This window comes from Solanum stenotomum, chromosome 3 (genome assembly GCF_019186545.1).
Source record: "Solanum stenotomum isolate F172 chromosome 3, ASM1918654v1, whole genome shotgun sequence".
NCBI classification, from domain to species: domain Eukaryota; kingdom Viridiplantae; phylum Streptophyta; class Magnoliopsida; order Solanales; family Solanaceae; genus Solanum; species Solanum stenotomum.
Window position 1 is genome coordinate 15,182,052 of NC_064284.1, and position 20,784 is coordinate 15,202,835.

Sequence of the window (20,784 nt, forward strand, 5' to 3'; positions counted from 1 at the left end):
TTTTTTTTTTATTTTTTATTATTTTTTTAAAAGTAGTACTTATGGTGATGAATACTTTATGTTTTGCCAATCAATTTTAAAAACACTATTTTAACAGTTATAAGTGTTTTGTAAAACCTTTTAAAAAAATACTTTCGGAGAAAAACTAACTTTTTAGCTTTTGAAAAATAGTTTATGTTATTTCTAATAAATATCTATTTTCTTTCAAAAGCTTGATTAAACACTTTAATTATTTAAAATACATAATTATTTTGATCTCTCGTAAATTTAGATGACCAGGATTCATAAAGAAATTTCGTTATGTGTCTCACATGCCACATCATATTTATACAATGCATTAAAAAAAGTTACATTTCTATAAATGAAACTAATTTAACTTAATTTTTTTCCGTAATGAAATGATTTATAGTACACAAATTATCAGAGAGTGTTTGATCATAAATTTTAAATATATTCATTTTTTTATTAAATTTTATTTCAAGTCAAACAATGTCACATTAAATGAGACACAGGAAATACTAATATTCCTTTTACAATTATTGCGTAATTGAATTTGATCTATGTTGAGAAAAATGAATGTAATGTCTTTTTAAAAAAAAGGTGTCTAGATTCATTCCAATTAAAATATTAAGTAAGTTTATTTGTCTAAATTCATTCATTAAGGCATTTAAATTCTTTATTTGTCATAAATAACCCTTTATTCATTTCATATTTCATGGATCGTTCAGTAAGATATATTAGTGAATTCAATAAATATATTATTAGTGGTGTTATTTAGTAAAATTTTCCTTTGATTAACTTCATGTGAGTATGAAGGGGAAAAAAAAAGAAGCAAAACACTAATCAAATGTTTTATTCCATATTTTAAAAAAATAATTCATTTAGTGTCGGGATTGACTAAATCTAAAATATTTAATTAAAAATAAAAAAATATTTATTACTTCATCACAATCTTTATTGTGAGATGTTCCGTACTTGTATTAGGACTAAGTAAAATTGAGTTCACACCAATATTATATATAACAATAATAATATATTCGATGCAATCTGACAAGAAGCTATGCCAATAATACATCATCAATTAACTTTGGTAAAACACCAACCAAACGGCTCCTGAAATAGGAAAAATCAAGATGTGGTGGAAGGTGGTTTTTCTAAAGAAGAAAGTTCCAAAAAGTAGCCAAAGAAGAATCGCCGTCCCTTCACATTGGCAAAGCGTTTTTCATAGGCTAAATATTGAGGACAGAAAATGAACACGTTGGATCAACACACAGCTCACAACTCACAACTCACGAAGGCCTTATAGAATCTCAAATACCCAATAGGAAGACGTGTTCAGACTCTGATCTTCCCCTCTTTTGGGACCCAATTCCTTTTTGATAATGACCTTCAAAATTGCCCTAAAAATCTCTACTTGAATTGTTTACATATTAACTGCCTCCACCCCTAAAGGTTATGTATTTATTTGTACTTTCACTATTCCAAGAATCTTGATTTATCTCTGCTTCATTCAATGGCACCACCCTGATACTGTTTCTTAGTACTCTGTTTTGTGTTCAGGATGCAAGTGAAATTGTTAAAGATGGAAGCTTCTTGCAATTTCTGCAGTAGCATCTCTACTTTAGCTCCTAGTTGCCTCAGTCTTCGTTTCCGTCAAAAAAGATCCAATCTTTCTTCTTTTATTGGCAAGAATCGAAGCTTTCTTGATTCTATTTCTATTCGAGCAACCGCAAGTAGTAGTAGTGGTGGTGGCGCAAAGGTTGTTACTACCCGGAGAAGAAAACCCAAGAATGGTGGAACTAATGGTGCTTCCAGCAAGAATGTTAAAGTTAATGAGATCCCTGCAGTTTCAGCAAAAGGGTCATCGGGGAAAGTGGCAGAGAAAGTTCAAGTAAAGAGAAAAAAGCAGCAGGAAGAGTGTTTCCAGGATAGTGGGCCGGTGGACGTGCGAGCACTGCATCAGAATGGTGACCCTTTGGGGCGTAAAGATTTGGGTAAGTGTGTAGTGAGGTGGTTATCTCAAGGAATGAGAGCTATGGCTTCGGATTTCGTTACAGCAGAGATGCAGGGAGAGTTTGCTGAGCTTAAACAGAGAATGGAACCAGGATTGACTTTTGTTATTCAAGCTCAGCCTTATATTAATGCTGTCCCTATGCCTCTTGGTCTCGAAGCTATTTGTTTGAAGGCTTGCACTCATTATCCTACCCTTTTCGACAACTTCCAGCGTGAGCTCAGAGAGGTTCTTCAGGACCTTCAGAGCAAGTCATCCTTCCAAAATTGGCGTGAGACTGAGTCATGGAAGCTGCTCAAGGATCTCGCCAGTTCAGGTGACACCCCTGGAAATTACTCCACTGGATTCTATATTATATGACATATTATTTGATTGAAAGGTTTATGTATATAGTAGTAAAAGGAAAAAGATTAATCATTGCATAATAATCTGATATGAAAAACGTACTCTGTGTGTTTCATTTTATACGTTTTAAACTATGATATATGTATCGACAAAGAGTTTATGAAGCAAAAGAAAAACTTTTGACACGTAAATATATATAACAGCGCTGTAAATTCTTGTGTTTGAATCATATCGTGTTATGTCAATCCTATAAGAGCATTTCATGAAGGGTTAAATGACAGTGATAAAATCACATAGCTTCCAAATATAGAAAATTGTCAATCTTCTTGAAATAGATCAAAAGGCAAAGAGGTTCCTGTAAATGGCTTGGAGGGAGTATTGGATTCTTGAAGATGTTTTAAGCAATATTATGAATAGAATGGTGTCCAATGCTTCATATAGATTGAGAAAGGAATTTTTCTAACTTTGCTGATGTGGTTCTGGAATTGGTCAGTTTGGTTTTCCCTGACACTGTTTACTTGCAGCTCAGCATAAAGCCATTGCAAGGAAGGTTTCTCAACCAAAATCTGTTCCTGGCGTAATGGGAATGGACCTCGAGAAAGCAAAAGCCATTCAGAGTAGGATTGAGGATTTTGCCAATCGTATGTCAGATTTGCTTCATATCGAAAGGGATGCTGAATTGGAGTTCACTCAGGAAGAGTTGAATGCTGTCCCTGCACCGGATGTTACTTCTGAGGCTCAGAGGCCATTAGAATTCTTGGTTAGCCATGCGCAGCCTGAGCAGGAACTCTGTGATACTATCTGCAATCTGACAGCAGTTAGCACATCTATAGGTGATCTAACTTTCTTTAACTACATGGATGTTTGCCAGTATTTATTGCCTCCATTGAACTGGAACATGTTTTTGCATTACAACACACAGGATTAGGTGGAATGCATTTAGTGTTGTTCAAATTGGAGGGAAATCACCGATTGCCTCCAACTAACCTCTCACCTGGAGACATGGTTTGTGTCAGAATATGTGATAGTAGAGGCGCTGGTGCAACTTCTTGCATGCAAGGATTTGTGCATAACCTAGGTGAGGACGAACGTAGCATCAGTTTGGCTCTTGAATCACTTCAGGGAGATACTACCTTTTCCAAGCTCTTTGGGAAAAATGTTCGCATTGATCGTATTCAAGGATTGGCTGATGCACTCACATACGAGGTATATTTCCTTCTTCAGTTTTGCCAGGTGAAATTTCTTGTTGAAGTCATAGTTAAAAAGAATAGTGGAATGGTGAAACTAAATGATTAGGTCAGACAGACAAAGTTTTGGTATATGGTTAACCTAATTTATTTAGAGGAAGCAAAGTTGTAGGGGTCTACCAAGTCCATCTCAAGTTCCCTGTGTTCTTTTTTATTGATCTTAGGAGGGAAATGCTCACCCCAGCAGTGATTCTCTACGTTTTGGAGAAAAATATGTGAAATATTGTTGCGTTATGATTTTGGATGGAAAGACTTCAGGTTTAGCTTTCTTTTTTTTGAAATTAGACTTCAGGCTTAGCTTTCTGTCTCATATCCGTTTAAATTAAGTTGTTTTCTGGATGTGCTGTTAATTTCTGAATTTTTCTTGATAAGAATCTTTCCCCCCTTAGATTGTTCTTGCATGTCACTCGACCTGTGATAATGCATGTTTGTAGCTTGATGCCTTGATTTCTTCTCATAGTGGACGTAGAGACTCTGGTACTTATATTATCTAAGTTTGTTTTTGGGAGAAGCTCATGCTTCATTTCCAAGGTTCAGGCCTAACTTTGAAAAACCTAAGGAGTTCATACTTTTTTCTAAAGTAATATTTTTTTGATTTTGAACAGAACTCTCTGTATGCAAGCAGTTATCAGAAAGTCAGTACTTCATTTCCAAGGCTCAGTATAACTTTGAAAAACCTATGTATCACTTCTGCCACTATGACTGGTGGTGATTAGTACTCTAGAATCAACATTGTATGTTGCGCTTTTTTGTTTTCATGTTGTTCAAATATGCCTTCAGCATTTTCTTGTTCTTTCCTCTTTTTCTTCACTTGTTCTCCTACTACTTTTCTTACAGCGTGATGTTTCTATCTTTTTTTTCACTTCCTTCACTTGTTCTCGTACTTCCTCTTGATTGTATCCAAGTATTTTCCATTCATGCTATGCTTTCTGGTTGAAAATTAGAGAGCTTTATCTAAGGAATTCATCTCCTTCCAGCTGGCTTTGGCATGCTGTTGTATCACCCAATCTAACCATCCATTTTATCCATGGGGTAGCTCGGAAATTAATAACAGAGGCTGGTTACGGTCTCATAGCAGCATTCACAGCATTACTCTTTATAAAGGGTTTCATAGACACCTGTGAGATACCAGTTGAGCATAGATTATTGCTTGCTCTTTTAGAGAATTACATTTTGTCTAAGGTTCTTCTATACTTTTTGTATATTCATTGTGTACATGATTTTCCCTTTATAAAGAGCAATGCTTTACAGCCCTTAGGATCTTGAAAATAATTCATGCCTGCCTTTGCATATGACCATTACTTCTTGTAAGTTGTAAACTACCATTGGTAAATGAGCGGTTCTTTATTATCTTCTTGTTACTCTATATCTTCCTTTATCACCATAGGATTTCCTGTGATGTGTTGTCTTAGGAAAAAAATATGACTTGTTTACTTCTTGAGTTAACAAGGACAATTTGTGGAGTAAGAGCGGTAGTTGACACAACTATAAAATTAAGTTCAAACAAAAAAAAAAACTATTAAGATTTTCATATTTGGCTTTTTATCTTTGAGATCTTTGCTGCAATAGTTTTTTTGATAGGCGTTGCAGAATGTTTTATGATAAGTACAGTCCTCTACTACTATTGTTCATATTGGGGAAGCGTAATTTTATATAAAATGTTTAAGAGCACTTGCTGCTTTACAAAGTTAATGATTAGATTGGAATATTTTATTCTATTGAATTAAAGGTCACATCATTTTTTGAAATTTTCTGGGTTCTTATTAGGTTTGAGGAGAACATAGTCTATCTTAAAATGTGGTATTCACCCTTTTCTTTTGACAGCGCAATTGTGAAGCCTTAATGATGCTTCAGAAGAAAGGGTTTCGGAAGAAAAATCCTTCAGTAGCAGTGGTAGCTACACTTTTTGGAGACAAAGAAGACCATAAGTGGCTTGAGGAGAATGACATGGCAAATTGGGCTGAAGTGGAACTTCCTGATTCTACAAACAGAAAATCTTTTGATGCTTCCCAAAGAAAAGCAATTGCATTAGGTTTAAATAAGAATCGACCTATAATGATAATTCAAGGGCCTCCTGGCACAGGGAAGACTGGTTTGCTGAAGGAATTGATTTCTCTTGCTGTAAAACAAGGTGAAAGGGTGCTTGTAACTGCACCGACAAATGCAGCTGTGGACAACATGGTTGAAAAGTTGTCTGATATTGGAATCAACATTGTACGGGTTGGAAATCCTGCACGAATATCCCCTGATGTAGCTTCAAAATCTTTGGCTGAAATTGTGAATAACAGGCTGTCTAATTTCCGAGCAGAAATTGAAAGGAAGAAGTCAGATCTTAGAAGGGACCTGAGGTATTGTCTTAAGGATGACTCTTTAGCTGCTGGTATACGTCAACTTCTGAAACAGCTTGGAAAGTCCATCAAGAAGAAAGAGAAGGAAACTGTGAAAGAAATCTTATCAACTGCTCATGTTGTGCTTGCAACAAACATTGGGGCAGCTGATCCACTAATTAGGCGGCTGGATGCATTTGATTTGGTTATTATAGATGAAGCTGGCCAAGCAATTGAACCATCGTCTTGGATACCAATATTGCTCGGAAAGCGTTGTATTCTTGCAGGAGATCAATTCCAGCTTGCTCCTGTGATCCTTTCTAGGAAAGCCTTAGAAGGTGGTCTTGGAATTTCACTACTGGAGAGGGCAGCAACTTTGCATGATGGGATGCTGTCGACAAAGTTAACAACACAATACAGAATGAATGATGCCATAGCTAGCTGGGCTTCAAAGGAGATGTATGATGGATCTTTAACGTCATCTCCAACCGTTGCTTCTCATCTTCTGGTGGATTCTCCTTTTGTCAAGGTATGAAACGCTTTGCCATTGCATGCCATTTTCTCTAGGCATATAACTTATGATTTGAATCCTGATACCTTGTTTTACGTTTTGTTCTTTCCACAAGTTCAAAGGATAACATAGGCTCCTTTCTTTGTCATTTTCCATAACATAAAGCTTAATGGGCTTTTCATGACTTTCTTCATGCACGTGAAATATTAAGTAGGAAAACAGAGGTGTAGAGGTCAACTCATAGTGCAGAATATCTGTGCCATTGGCAATGTTCAAGTAGGATGACTTCTACATTAGAGGTTTTACTTTTAGGAACCATGAGAACTTTAAGAACATTTATGTGGACCTTTTCTTTATTGTAACTTTGATATGGACATTAGAAGATATCATTTTGAGATTGAGATGTAAGGGAAGACCCCTCAGATATCATGGAACTGTATGAACACCTGATCTAAAGGTTTAAAAACCTTTAAATGGTATTTTGGTCTAAACTCCTAGTAAAATAGTGTCTTTCTGGATAATTTTCAATACTGTCTACAAATTTGAATCTCTTCCCTCAACATCTTGTTTTGTATGCAATACATACTATGCTTAGAAAAAATAAAGTTGCCGTGGAACCCTTTCTTGTAGAGTTACCATCTTCGACATGTGCTAGGTGCTGCATTTAATTGTTCTTGGCACTGCCTCACAACATTAGTCTGGGTTATCTGTTTTGAGGGCAAGAAGAACAATTTGTAGAATTTCAAGATGAATTGTATAGCTCTTTATTATTTTTGGTGTAAATAGAAGAACTTTTTGATGTTTTAGACTATTTGTGACAAAAAGCACAGATGGAGGCAGTCTAGTTTGTAATACTTTTGGAAGGGGGGCTACTTTGATGTAGTATACCTGTGGATAAATAGAAAAAAAAAAAGTTACCATTCTCAAAAAAAAATTAGTCTGGGTTATCTGCTTGTCCGAATCTTTAGCATATTGTTGACGAACAAGTATTTGGTTACAGAAAGCATTCCTTTAGATGGTTTTAATTCTTCTAATTTCTGCATTCAGCCAACATGGATTACACAGTGTCCGCTGTTATTGCTTGATACGAGAATGCCTTACGGAAGCTTATCAGTTGGTTGTGAAGAGCATCTGGACCCTGCTGGCACTGGCTCCTTTTTCAATGAAGGGGAAGCAGAAATCGTTATTCAACATGTATTCAGTTTAATTTATGCTGGTACGTGCATTTCACTTTTTGTTTTCTCTTGAAATGATAATTGATAGATCCTTTAATTTTCCTGAAAGTAATCATAAATAAAACTTCCATGATGAGTGTTTTTATTGCTCAAGCTATGACTGGACAAAATATGTATTCATTGACTTCAATTATTAAATATCTTGCATGTATCCTGTCTACCCACCAGAATGCCTAGCTTATGTAGAGAGGTAGCAGGATTCCTGGTGATGGACTGATGACAACTTTATATTCTCTGGTTATAACTCATGACAAGTATATGCTGAAAGTACTGTTACCATTCTCAAAAAAAAAAAAAGTATATGCTGAAAGTAAAAGCTCATGAAATCTCAATTGGAACTGCACATTTCTCTCTAATCCATTGTCAATGACTGATTTTTATTCTTTGTACGTGAATCCATTCTTTTACTACAGTTACGCTTAATGGAAAAAGTTTTATAGAAATGTATAGCCAACAGTGTTAACTCCTCTTCCATATTGCTGGAAGAACTGTTTGACAAAAAGCTACTCAACCAGGATACTTTTATATCTATCACTCCAATTCCCACATTCTTTGAGAAGCTGAAGACCTTTCACCTTGCTTAGATGGTTATTCCTTTTTAAGTTCCTGGAAGATTCTTTTTCTTGTAGTAATAAGAAGTTTCATTGCTGGCATCAAGAAGATGCAGCATAGTACAAAAGTTAGGAAGATAACAGAACTTTGTTATCTCAATTACAAAAAGACTAAACTAGTACTAGGGAGCTAACAAAGTTCAAAAAGTTCCTAGGTGAAACTATGGGTGAAAGACTAAGCCAACTATATAGAAGATCATCTTCGCTAGAAGGAAGTGTCTTTCAGTAGAACCATATACCGTGAAGTTTCAGTTGACAGCTTAGCTGAATGAAAGAGTTAATCAGTACTATCTTTTAGTGAGGGTTAATGAATACTATTTGCGCTTCCAATACGCTCAAGACACTCATGGTGATAATTTCTCTCGGACCAAATCAACATAAACTTCCCTTCTCAGCATGTTCATGATTCTGCATTCACGTTGCTTGGATGAGCCTATGAAAGCATCCTTTACCTGCGGGATGAAGGAAATCTTTTTATTTACATTTGGGGAATATGCATGTACTTTCTACTTCTGTTGCTTCATGTATTGTAAATCAGGATAGATTAGTTAAAGAAGTATCAGTTATCTTAAATTATCTTCTGCAGGTGTTCCTCCTGCAGCCATTGCTGTGCAATCTCCTTATGTCGCTCAAGTGCAGCTACTTAGAGACAGGATTGATGAGATTCCTATAGCTACTGGCGTTGATGTTGCAACTATTGATAGCTTTCAAGGCCGTGAAGCAGATGCTGTGATTATATCCATGGTAAGCTGTCACTCTACTGATGTGTTACATTTCTAAGCATAACTGTTTCATGAATTGATCCAACTACATTATGCACTTCAATGTACATTGTCTAAATATTGAGAAAGAGAATATGCAAGTGAATGTTTATATAACCTTGCTTAACTATGTACAGGTTCGATCAAACAATTTGGGGGCAGTTGGCTTTTTGGGAGACAACAGGCGAATGAATGTTGCTATAACAAGGGCGCGCAAGCATGTAGCAGTCGTCTGTGACAGTTCAACTATATGCCACAACACATATTTGGCTAGGCTGCTTCGTCATATTAGATATTTTGGGAAAGTAAAGCATGTTGAACCTGGCAGCTTCTGGGAATTTGGCCTTGGTATGGATCCAATGTTGCCTACTACCAGTTAAATTTGAAATAGTTCAAGAAGACCATATTTTTAATGCTTCTGTCCAACTAGTGACTGGCTGGGCGGACTCTCAGATTCATTGATGCCCTGGTTCGGTCTGCAAATTATATATTCAGCTTTTTGACCACGAGGACTAAGCACGGGGTACTTTTCATTTGTATATAATTCAAAGAAAAACTTTATGAAAAGTGTAAATATATATACACACAGCTACGATGTCTATACGATTCTTGATTGTTTAACTCCAGTTAATGATTTTCCTTATATTTGAATCAGCATGGAGATTCTGTTGAAAAAAGGTTCAAGTTCATTCACTACCGGAGTTGTTCATACATATATGAAGTACCTGAGAAGTTTATATTTCTAAAAACAGAGTTCTGGGGAAGGAGTAAGGGTAGTAATAGCGCGGACTAGCCACCATCGTCCTGGAGTGGTACTTGTGAAAATTGAAACTCCAGGGGATGGAAAAGGCCAAAACTCCAGGAGTTGAAAAATAAAATGAAGGCCAAAGGCATGTTAGATTAAGCACCACTTGAAAATAATGCAAAGTAAACATCAATGAACGACAAGTAACACACTAAAATATTTATCGTATCATATTCAAAACTTCATAATACACCTTATTTAATACTATTCTTATAAGTCCGATCAAGCGACCACTAAATTTTCAATGAGAGGTAACGTGTTTGATATAACCATTCAATTGTAAGTTGATACCATTTTATGGTTTTTGAAACGCTTTTTTTTCTTGTTCTTTTGCTTTTCAAACAAGCCAACTTATAGCACCCAAAACATTCTGCATTTTTGTTAATTCTATCGTCACTTTGTTTGACAAATGTAAACATCAAGAAAATTGTGTTTCACACGTATGTGTTAGCTGTGCCTAAACCATCTGACTTACAGAAATGATGAGAAAATTGTCTTTTCTACTCTAATTCGATACTACTACAATAATAATATTTTCAAATGCATCAAAATTCTATGAGAATCTAGCAAGCAATTAAAAACACTAGTAATTTAAGTAGTGCTAAACTGCAAATATGTAGCGACCTGCCAAATATAATCCACAAGACAAATTTAGGACCTTTTTTGCTGTTAGAAGCAGCACTATATGTGGTGATTATATGGCATGTAATGAGTCATGACTAACTTTAATATACTATATAATATGGCTCCATTTCCCCCAAAAATTAAATTGAATTTGAAAAGTTGGCGACCACAAATAGTTGATAATTCTTCAACCTCCAAATTGCTGTAAATATACTGAGCATATGGTGAAATCCAATTTCTTGAAGCACTTATTTCTCATCAGAATTTTACCATATCCATGGCGTTAAGCAGTTAAACTGTTCTTCCTTTGGACAGGCACATTCAACTCTTGTTCTTCGACCAGTAGCAGGGAAGAACTAGATTTTAAAAATGAACAAACTGCTGTTACAAAATGGCAAGTATTCAATGCCCTGTCTCCAACTAAAAATGTAAAGCAATACTACTTCAAAGTTGACATCATTCAATTTTCTCCTTTTTCATAGTAACTGTATATCATATCAATTGAAAAGTTTTGCGACTTCAAAATAAAGTAGCTGACTGGGGTGGTGTTTTGATACTCTTAGGTTGTGCCTCTTATCACTTCCCTGCAGCTGCTTCAGTTGGTGTTTTGGTAGTCATCTGGTCAACTGCATGCACAGTGTTCTGAAGTTCTTCCCATATGGCTTTGTAGACCATCCTCTGCCTATTCACAGCAGATTGTCCCTCAAAAGCTGAAGCGATTACATCAATGCTGCAAAGAGAAATAAAATGACTACAGAACTAGCAACAAATATGGTCACCACTTGATTTAGTAAACCAGCTTCGTATTCCCAACCACTGCATCATTTACTAGAGAAGAAACCTCACCTGACATGCCGACCATCACCATAAGCATCTTTCACTACGACTGTGTCTGCATTCAACTGTTCCTTGATCTGTTCACATATATTCAAATCTCAACCAGACAATTATATTGACAGAAGTGAGACTATCACAAAAGACACGAATGTAATATCCCAGGCAGATATTACAGGAGCATGGAATCTGTACAGCCAAATGTAGCATAGGCAAAGCAAGTACTGCAACCCTTATTAATGTAATCTAAGGCCACAGCCTTGTTTATGAACCATGACAAAAACGTAAAGAGGATCAAACATCAAAAGTTTAATGCCACATGTGAACGGAATTTCATAAATCTCAAAAGAAGAATCTACTTCAATTGATATGCCCTTGGAGCCGGGCATACATAACATACACAGTCAAGAGGTGAACAATTAGATACAACAGCCGGTGTTGCAGCGAAATTGATTGCAAAAGAAGGGACAGGGAAGAAAAGTTCTTTTCCAGAACTGCAATTGTGGACATGATGTGCTTAAGCTTTTTCTTCCATGTTTTAGTTAAAGTAGGAGCTAATATATGTCATAAAGAAGTAGCATTCTATACTTCGCTGTATATGATTGATTACGAATACGACTATGAGGAAAAAGAAAAGAGACACTTATGAGCCAGTTTGGGTTAGTTGATTATAAATGCCAGGCGTTTAGCTAAATTGGCAAAGGTTGAGGGACTTGTTAGGTCACAAGTTTGAGTCGTGCAGCAAGCAACCTAAGTCGAGCATTTAGGTGGAGAAAAATAAAGGGACGGGCCCATCATTCTCGAGTTTCAAGGTCGCGGTCGACCCAAAGGGCAGACTCCACAGATTTTTCGGTCATAAAACGAATAGAGGGAAAAAACATTAAGTGGTTGTAAGTGCATTTAAGTGTTAAAACTGATTTTATAAATATGCAGTTATGTGTTTGAATAGAAGTGTTGAAGCTGATAATAAATAAATAATGTATTTGGTAAAATAAGTTGATTAGTTGTTCTTTTGACAAAGTGACTTAAGTACACTGAAAGCTTTTGCAAAGAGAAGGAGTAATGACTTATATATAATGAAGAGGAAGTTAAGGATTTTGTTTTGGAAATGGTGTTTCGAGAATTAGGAAAAATATCAAGGACAAAATTATAAAAATCTTGGTCAAACTAAAAGTGCTAATAGTTGGGGGATTGGGGGTGACCTATTTATGTCTTTCGGATGATTCTTCTTGGCTTATAAGCACTTAGCTATAAGTACTTTGGTATTTACCAAACGCATAGGTGAGTCAAAAGGTACTTATAAGCGAATTTGACCAACTTATGTGTTTGATAGCCCATTTGGATTAGCTGATTGTAAATAGCAGATAAGTTTCAAGTGTTGAAAAGCATTATTCAGCGTTGAAACTGATTTTATAAACAAGCAGTTACATCTTTGGATAGAAGTTCTGAAATTGTTAATAAGCAGTTGATGTATTTGGTAAAAAAGTGTTGATAAGTTGTTCTGTCATTAGAATGACTAAAATATCCTTAAAATATTTGCAAAAAATTATAAATTTAAAAGTATATGGGTAAAGAAAAGGAGGAACGACAGACACAAAGTGGAGAGGAAGTAAGAAGTTTTGTTTTGGAAAAGATATGTTGACAGTTAGAAAAGTTATGATCTACAGTTGGAACAAATGGGGACGCACCATAGACCAAAAAAGATGGACTATGATACCAGGCTGTATATGGTGGACTATCTGGAGGGAAAGGAATCTAAGATGCTTTGAAGGAAAGAACAACCCAATCCAGAAGATAAAGCTTAATTGTATTTTACGTTTTCACTTTTGGTGTAAACAGAACTGCATTGAGAACACTCAGACTCTAATGCAATTGTTAGTCTTTATAGATTTTTTTGCTTAGATTAGCTTGCTCTCATTACATGTAGTTATGGCTTAACAACCCTTTTTTGTTGATACAATATGTTTACCTTATCAAAAAATAAAAAAAAAATATTATAAAATCGTAAAATACTTGGTCAAACCGAAATTGCTTATAAGCTTAAAAGTCATAAGTTGGGGATGACCAACTTATGACTTTTGGCTGATTTTGGTGTATAAGCACTAGTCTCATAAACACTTTGGTGTTTAGTAAATGCGTAGATAAGCTAAAAGGTGTTTATAAGCCAATTTGATCAGCTTATAAGCTTAGTCAAACACACTCTAAGCTTATAAGCTGGTCAAACTAGTTTATAAGCACTTTTTGGCTTATCTAGGCATTTAGTAAACGTCGCCTAAAGTCATAAATTGGTCACTCCTAACTTATGGTTTTATAGCTTATAAGCACTCTTGGTTTGACCAAGCCTTTTACAATTTATTCCTAATATCTTTTGTAATCTCTGAAATACTCTTACAAACATAGCTATTAATTCTCCCCAATTCTATTTCTGCCGTTCTTTTTATATGTAAAAATTACTATTAAATTTTTATTATGTTCTAAATAGATCGAAGGACATTTCAGTCATTTTAACATAAACAATGATGATCAAGACCTTTTTACCAACCGTGTTAATGGCTAATATCAGTTTCAACCCAAACCCGTAACTGTTCATTTAAAAATTCAGCTTCAACACCTAAAAGAGTTTTTCAACCCTTGATGTTTCTCAGTTAATCCACCAGTTTCATAAGCTTATCCAAACACCCCAGAGTAATTTCAGGATACAAAACTAGGTTCAAGGATCTTCTAAAAGGGATTTCACAAGTTTAGTCCAAAACTCAAACTTGCTTCTTCTTTTTTAATTTGATCCTATAGACATAGTTCTATTAACTTCATTATGACACCGAGATGAATATTCTGAGGTTTCCCTAATACTTTTGATTATTGCTATTGCAGTACTTTTCTATCCCCACCCACCGACACTAACGTCAAAAATTGTGCACCCCTTTATCTCTTGTGATTACATACTCCAAATAGTTTTCAGCATCTATATATTGCTTTGTCATCCAGCCACTTATAACAGACACTCAAAACTCATCACAACTCTTGTGCCTATAAAACTGAATCTTTGTCTTAACTTTAATAGTTCATTGCACATGGATCAAGGTGTTGCATCACACCAATGCGCTGGTTGATTATTTGATAAAATTTGCAACATTTGTGATCCTAGGTAGGTCAGTTCATCTTTTTGTTTACAACCGAGAAATTCCCAACGGTTAGTGGTGCACGGTTCAGAACTTGGTGGATAATCGGCTTGATCCTCCCCCCTTCTCCACTTAAGTACCAAGCATTTGTGTTCAAGTTCATGGCATGTGCCGCCGGGTGGGGGGGGGGGGAAGGGGGCTTGATCGCACGATTCTTAATATCTAGTGGTTGCTTCATTCATTGTTTCTCTTGTTCTTTTTTTCTTCTCAAATTCTAACATCTTCAATTCTACATAATTAACCATTGTAAGAAATACCATGATTATTTAGTACTCCCTCCGTCCAACAATAGTTGTCCACTATATTATTTTGGAATACCCAACAATACTGGTCCACTTTATGAAATTAATGGATAATTTTACACTTATCATTAATTATAGTTATTTCACTATTATTTTTTTTATGACAAGGAAAACCCGCAGCCGCTACCCTTTGGGTGTGCACAAGGTAAAACCCCCGCTCCTATGCAATAGCTCGCAAACCACATAGGAGAGGTAACCCACACTAGGCAAGTATGGTGCAACGAGCTCGACCCAGAAGGCAAATCCGTTGCTTTCGCTGGCAAGGGGTTTCGAACTTGAGACCTTCAACATGGACATTGCATTTATTTTCAAAGGGTGATATAGTAAAATTACCCTTCTATTTATAGTTTTCTTAAAAATTGTGCAAAGTCAATAGTGGACAAGTATTGTTAGACAAAGGGAGTAATTTTTTTTCTTCTTGAAATGGGAATATTTTGTAGTGCCAAAGTCAATTTTTATCAGGTTCCTTCTTTTAAGGGATTATGCAAAACAGCACATACTCAACGATGTTCTCTTCTAATCTGTGCCCCTTCGATCAACATTTAGACAATGCCATTCAGCACTAGAGAAGTCTATGTAAGGTGGAGTTCATAGAAACCTGATAAAGCCATCAAGAAAATCTGGGTTGTGGTACCTGCTTGTATTTTCTGGTGTATTTAGATAAAAAGAAACGGTAGATGCTTTAATGGAATTTCAACTCAAGCAATATCCTGAAGGCTAGATGCTTAATGAATTTATTCAGTTGGTTCAGATAGTTCCTAGTAATTAGCATTGACCATTTTTTGGATTTCGTTAGCTCTTTAATACCTTGCAATTCTGCTTTGGTAACATATCTTTTGAGGGTGTATCGAAAACAGCCTCTCTACCTCACAAAGGAAGGTTGCATACATCCTATCCTCTCCAGACACCACTTGTGGGATTACACGGTTGTTGTTAGCTCCTTAGTATACTTTAGAAATGAGCTGAACAGATCAACATTTTGTATCTATTGCAACTTCCTAATGCCTTTTTATCAAATCTACTTGCTTCATCAAAATATAAATAAAAAATCTTGAGGTCAGAGTTAGCAATTACTCCGAACAAACTCTTATAGTAATCCCTAAAGTTTTAATCTTTAGAGAGAAGTTAGCAATTCCCAAGCTGTAGAAAGCACAAAGCAGATAAATACAAGCCCAATAAAACACAAATCCCAAGTTTTATGATGCGCAAAAACTCATAGTTCAAAAAGGGTCAATGAATTTAACCTTTTTCTCCATTGACTGCATAAGAGGGGAATCAAATGAGTCATTGCCAGTATCGCTAGTTGCTCGAATACTGAAACTCCGATGACCGGCGAAGGCCTCAATCTTCAACCCTATGTGAGAAAGGAGCTTCATCGGCCTATTGGAACGGGCAGCAATAGAATAGCATTTCACCATTGCAGGTACACGTGGCTGAACGGAGCAGCTCAATCGCCGGATACATAGCGCCGCCACGTTTGGCCTCACAAACAGAGCCTTCGTCATCTCTACTGCTTCTTTCCCGTTTATGGTCACAAGCAAACTAGAATTTAGAGGTAGTCATCATCTATACAATCCCCCAAATAAAATGTTAAGTTATTTTATGTTATTTTTGGTTTCAAATTTTTATTTTTCATATATAATTTCAAAATTATTTATATTTTGATATTATTTTTGTATATTACTTTTTCAAGATACGGAATTTGCTATCTAAAAGATAAAAAGGCGAAAATTTTCAAAATTCTAATGTCCCTTAAGAATGACAAAGTTTAAATTGAAATTAAAATATTATTTCAGTTTATTTAATATTAAATCAAACATATTTTAAATGTTTGTGTATTTCTATATTTATATGATAAAACGTTAAACAATAATTAGTTCTTTGTATTTGGTATGGGTTTAAACTGATACCTTAAGATATCTTTTAAGTTTTCGAAAATGATTACTTTTGATCTCCAACAAATTTTTATTGTTAGATTCAACAAAAAAAAAAAAATTAACTAAAAGCTTTTTTTTGTCAAATTCAAAAAATTTGTCACGCCAAAAACAATATCATACACCAAAAGAAGATCTAAAAGAAATGCAATAAGAATGCACCTCAAAAAAGATACATTAGAATCCAAAGTTTGCATCTCCAAATTTGAGTTCATGTTAAATTCTAATTATTTTTTTTCATATTTCATGCTAAATTGAACAACTAGAGCTTTTTGAGTATATGATGGAGGCCAAAATACTTTCTTGTTTTACAAATTTAAAGAATTAATCTGCTCAAGAATATAGTCAAGGCGCCAGTTTGAACCTGTCCCTCTAAGCATAAAAAAGAAAAGTTCATTATTTTCAATGCTTAAGTATTTGTATTATGTTCTTTTATCAAAACGACTGAATATATATTGAACTTTAAGATATTTTTCTTTTATTAAATTGTGAATCGAGGAAATATGTCAAGAGAATCTTTTTGCATCATTTGTTGTTCTTTTTTTCAATGTCGTCATTTGTAGAATAGAATTACAAACTTTTATTTGGACGTATTATCATTCTCTATACATTGTCATGCAAAATATAATAAAATGTCATCAATACTGTAGTATGTAAACACCATGGTGGTATTATAATTTTTTTGGAATGTAATGGTTTGATGTTTTTTATCAGCTTTTGCATCCCCATGACGTTAATTTTTTTAAAATAATAAATGTTATGTTATTTATAATACACATAATGCTAGAGTCCATAGGCAAACTTCTTAGGATGTCTTTGCCCCGTTCCCGGTTCCTTTTGAAGACCCATAGTAGCCGCAAAGCACCATTCTGCGCACTCAGAATAAAAGAGTGAATTTCCACAATGAGTTTCAAAGTGTCTATGAACATGAAAAATCTCCTTTCTACAGCTTACAACTTTCATCGCCCTTATATTTAGCTCTCCAAAGAGCAATTCTTCTCAAAAGGTGCTGACCATTCTAAACGTGGCTTCAAAGTTATTCTTTCTACAATTTGAAAGAACCGAGTCGACCGCTAGAACTACTGGTTTTAAAGCCCGAAATAAATAGGCTTACTTTTTCTTCACTTGAATCATAATTACAAGAATCTAGATTTGAGTGAATCTAGATTTGAGTATCGTGTCGTAAGAAAAAATGAATCGGAAAAAAAGAAATCTGTTTTTATTGAATTGAACGTGTTCATTCATTTTGACTACTTTAGTATATTTTCTCATACTAATTTCTACTCTACCTTCCCGGAGTTCATTCTCCGGGTAACTCCATTTAAATTATTCTGGTGGATTCTTTCCAATCTACTTCCTTTATGATTTCGTTCGAAATCATATAAAGACAATTCCTATTTGATATAGCTATTTGTGCAAGTATTTTACGGTTAAGAAGCAACTGTCTCTTGTACAGATCGTGTATTAATCTACTATAACTATAGGATACTCCCCTTTCGCGAATTACTGCGTTTAACAATATTTATATAAAACATATTGTTGTAGCAGAAAATTAAACTATTGAAATACATGCGCATCCTTTTTTTTTTGGTACCTTACATGTCCGAGCAAAATAAACTCCCATTATTATATAATTAGTTATTTCTTATCTACTATTAATTAAAAACGATTGTTTGATTTTTCAAAAATCAGAAGGCAGAAGAATTATAAAAGTTCTAGGAAAGGCAGCATAGGGGAAAAGAGTTCTTATTTAAACAAACGTATACTACTTAATTACTCATCATAGCTATAGTTTGCTATAATTATCACTCGCGATTAACATTATACATTAATTACATGGGTTGACTTCGAGTTTGTATAATTAGCCACGTTTGTAAATGTATAATTCACCAGAATATACAAATACAGATGTCTAATATACAATTATCTAACCGATATACATATACAATTCACCTCTCTCCCACTCTCTGCCCTCTCTCGCTCGCCTCTCTCCTCTCTCTCCCAATCTCGCTCGCCTCTCTCCTCCCTCTCCCAATCTCGCTTACCATAAATACAATGCATATGTATAATATACAATTATCTAACCGATATACATATACAATTCACCTCTCTCCCACTCTTTGCTCTCTCTCTTCTCTCTCCTCCCTATAACATGTAGCTACGAATTGTAATTGTCAAACTATAGCTACGGAGAGTAATTAGGCTATTTTTGAGTGACTATATATGAAAGTTCCTCATTATAAAATGGGATGTTGAGTTGTTGTATAATGTTTTAAAAAAGTTATTTATATATATAGAGAGAAAGATCTTTCAAGTTATACAAGTTAATTTTAAAGTAAAAGGTTAGTTTTATACAATTTATAAGATCGATTATGTTATATAAATTATGGTAATGAATATTGGACCGCTAAAGTCTAATATATCCACAAGATGTATATTGTGGAGATTGTGTGGATACTGAAATAAATGAATGATCATATTAAATTGAAAATTACCAGACTCACCAAAAGGTGTAAGTAGCACACATTGATGATAAAATGCGAGAAGATTGCTTGAGATGGTTTGGACATTTTATGCATCAACCAATAGATGTATCAATGTGTAGGTGTGAAACTATGGTAAATGAAAATGATAAAAAGGGATATAATAGACCTAAAATCACATAGAAGAAAAGGGTGTTAAAAGACCTCCAAATACTTTGTACCAGCACAAACATAGCTAAAAATAGGGTACAATAGTTACCATTATTATTGTTATTATTATATATATTTTTTAACTTATTTTCAGTTTTATTTTAATTTATCTATTTTGATGATATGATATAAGTCTAAACGAAGAATGGTGAATTCACACGTTCTAATTAATAATATTACAATCTTTTTAAAAGCGAATCTAGCATGGAAAACACGACTTCAGCAGAATCTAACATTATCGTCTAAATTTTATATATCTATCGAGTAATCTACTAAGTATATATACAATAAAATTTTGTTTCTATAAAATTTTAATCCTAAATCCGTTTTTGAACCTCTCTGGCTATATATTATTATAATATATATTTTATCTTATTTTCATTTTTAATTTAATTAATCTATTTTGATAATATGATATGAGCCTAAATGAAGAAGGGTGAATTCACACGTTCTAATTAATAATATCACATTCTTTTTAAAGGCGGATCTAGCATGGAAACATGACTCCGGTAAAATTCAACATTATCTTCTAAATTTTGTATATCTACCGACAAATCTACTAAATATATATAAAATAAAATTTTGTTTCTATAAACTTTTAATCTTAAATCCGTTTCTGAACCTCTCTGGCTATATATTATTATAATATACATTTAAACTTATTTTTAGTTTTATTTGCATTTATCTATTTTGATGATATGAACCTAAACGAAGAAGGATAAATTCACACGTTCTAATTATTTGTATTACATTCTTTTTTAAAAGCGGATCTAGCATGGGAAACACGACTTCGATAAAATCCAACCTTATCTTCTAAATTTTGTATATCTATCGAGAAATCTACTATATATATAAAATAAATTTTTGTTTCTATAAATTATAAATCTTAAATCCATTTCTGAACATCTCTGACTATATTTTTACTCGTTTTTGATGATTGATTATTTTAATTATTATACTTTATTTTTCTATATGTAGTATATTATTATTACCCAATCTAAACTCTCTTTCTTACGTGAGACAGAAAGTGTAACTACCGAAGCTCTTTCAACTTGTCCCGTCTTTGAATAAGTATTGCGGTTAAGTCATTTAACAATTCCATTTCTAATTGGGGTTTTCAATTCGAAAAAATATGGTGCGGGTTCATCTCTCGAGACCAGTTCAGGTGAGAGAAGTACAATTATAAAAAATAAAATTCCTCTACAAATACTACTATCTTTTTGGTCCAATTGACAATAGATGAGAAATAACAAAGATAATACAAGCTTTAATAAATAAAAGTTTTACATAATCTCTTTGCTGTGACACAGCAGGTTTTTGCCCACATCGAAACAAAAGAAAACAAAACTGAAAAATCCCATCTGG

General features: G+C 34.3%; 2 protein-coding genes across 2 annotated transcripts; one reads left to right on the plus strand and one right to left on the minus strand.

Annotated features, from left to right (window-relative positions):
- Positions 1 to 1,496: 1,496 nt before the first annotated feature.
- On the plus strand, positions 1,497 to 9,674 carry LOC125858458 (uncharacterized). Its single transcript, XM_049538243.1, has 7 exons — positions 1,497 to 2,327; positions 2,881 to 3,189; positions 3,279 to 3,562; positions 5,428 to 6,459; positions 7,489 to 7,657; positions 8,874 to 9,031; positions 9,186 to 9,674. The coding sequence occupies exons 1-7, from the start codon at positions 1,562 to 1,564 to the stop codon at positions 9,426 to 9,428; spliced, it is 2,961 nt and encodes a 986-aa protein (XP_049394200.1). The 5' UTR covers positions 1,497 to 1,561; the 3' UTR covers positions 9,429 to 9,674.
- Positions 9,675 to 10,653: 979 nt separating this feature from the next.
- On the minus strand, positions 10,654 to 16,350 carry LOC125858474 (protein BOLA4, chloroplastic/mitochondrial). The gene is made up of 3 exons (XM_049538264.1): positions 16,037 to 16,350; positions 11,324 to 11,391; positions 10,654 to 11,207 (listed from the first exon to the last, which is right to left on the minus strand). The coding sequence occupies exons 1-3, from the start codon at positions 16,295 to 16,297 to the stop codon at positions 11,054 to 11,056; spliced, it is 483 nt and encodes a 160-aa protein (XP_049394221.1). The 5' UTR covers positions 16,298 to 16,350; the 3' UTR covers positions 10,654 to 11,053.
- Positions 16,351 to 20,784: the final 4,434 nt, after the last annotated feature.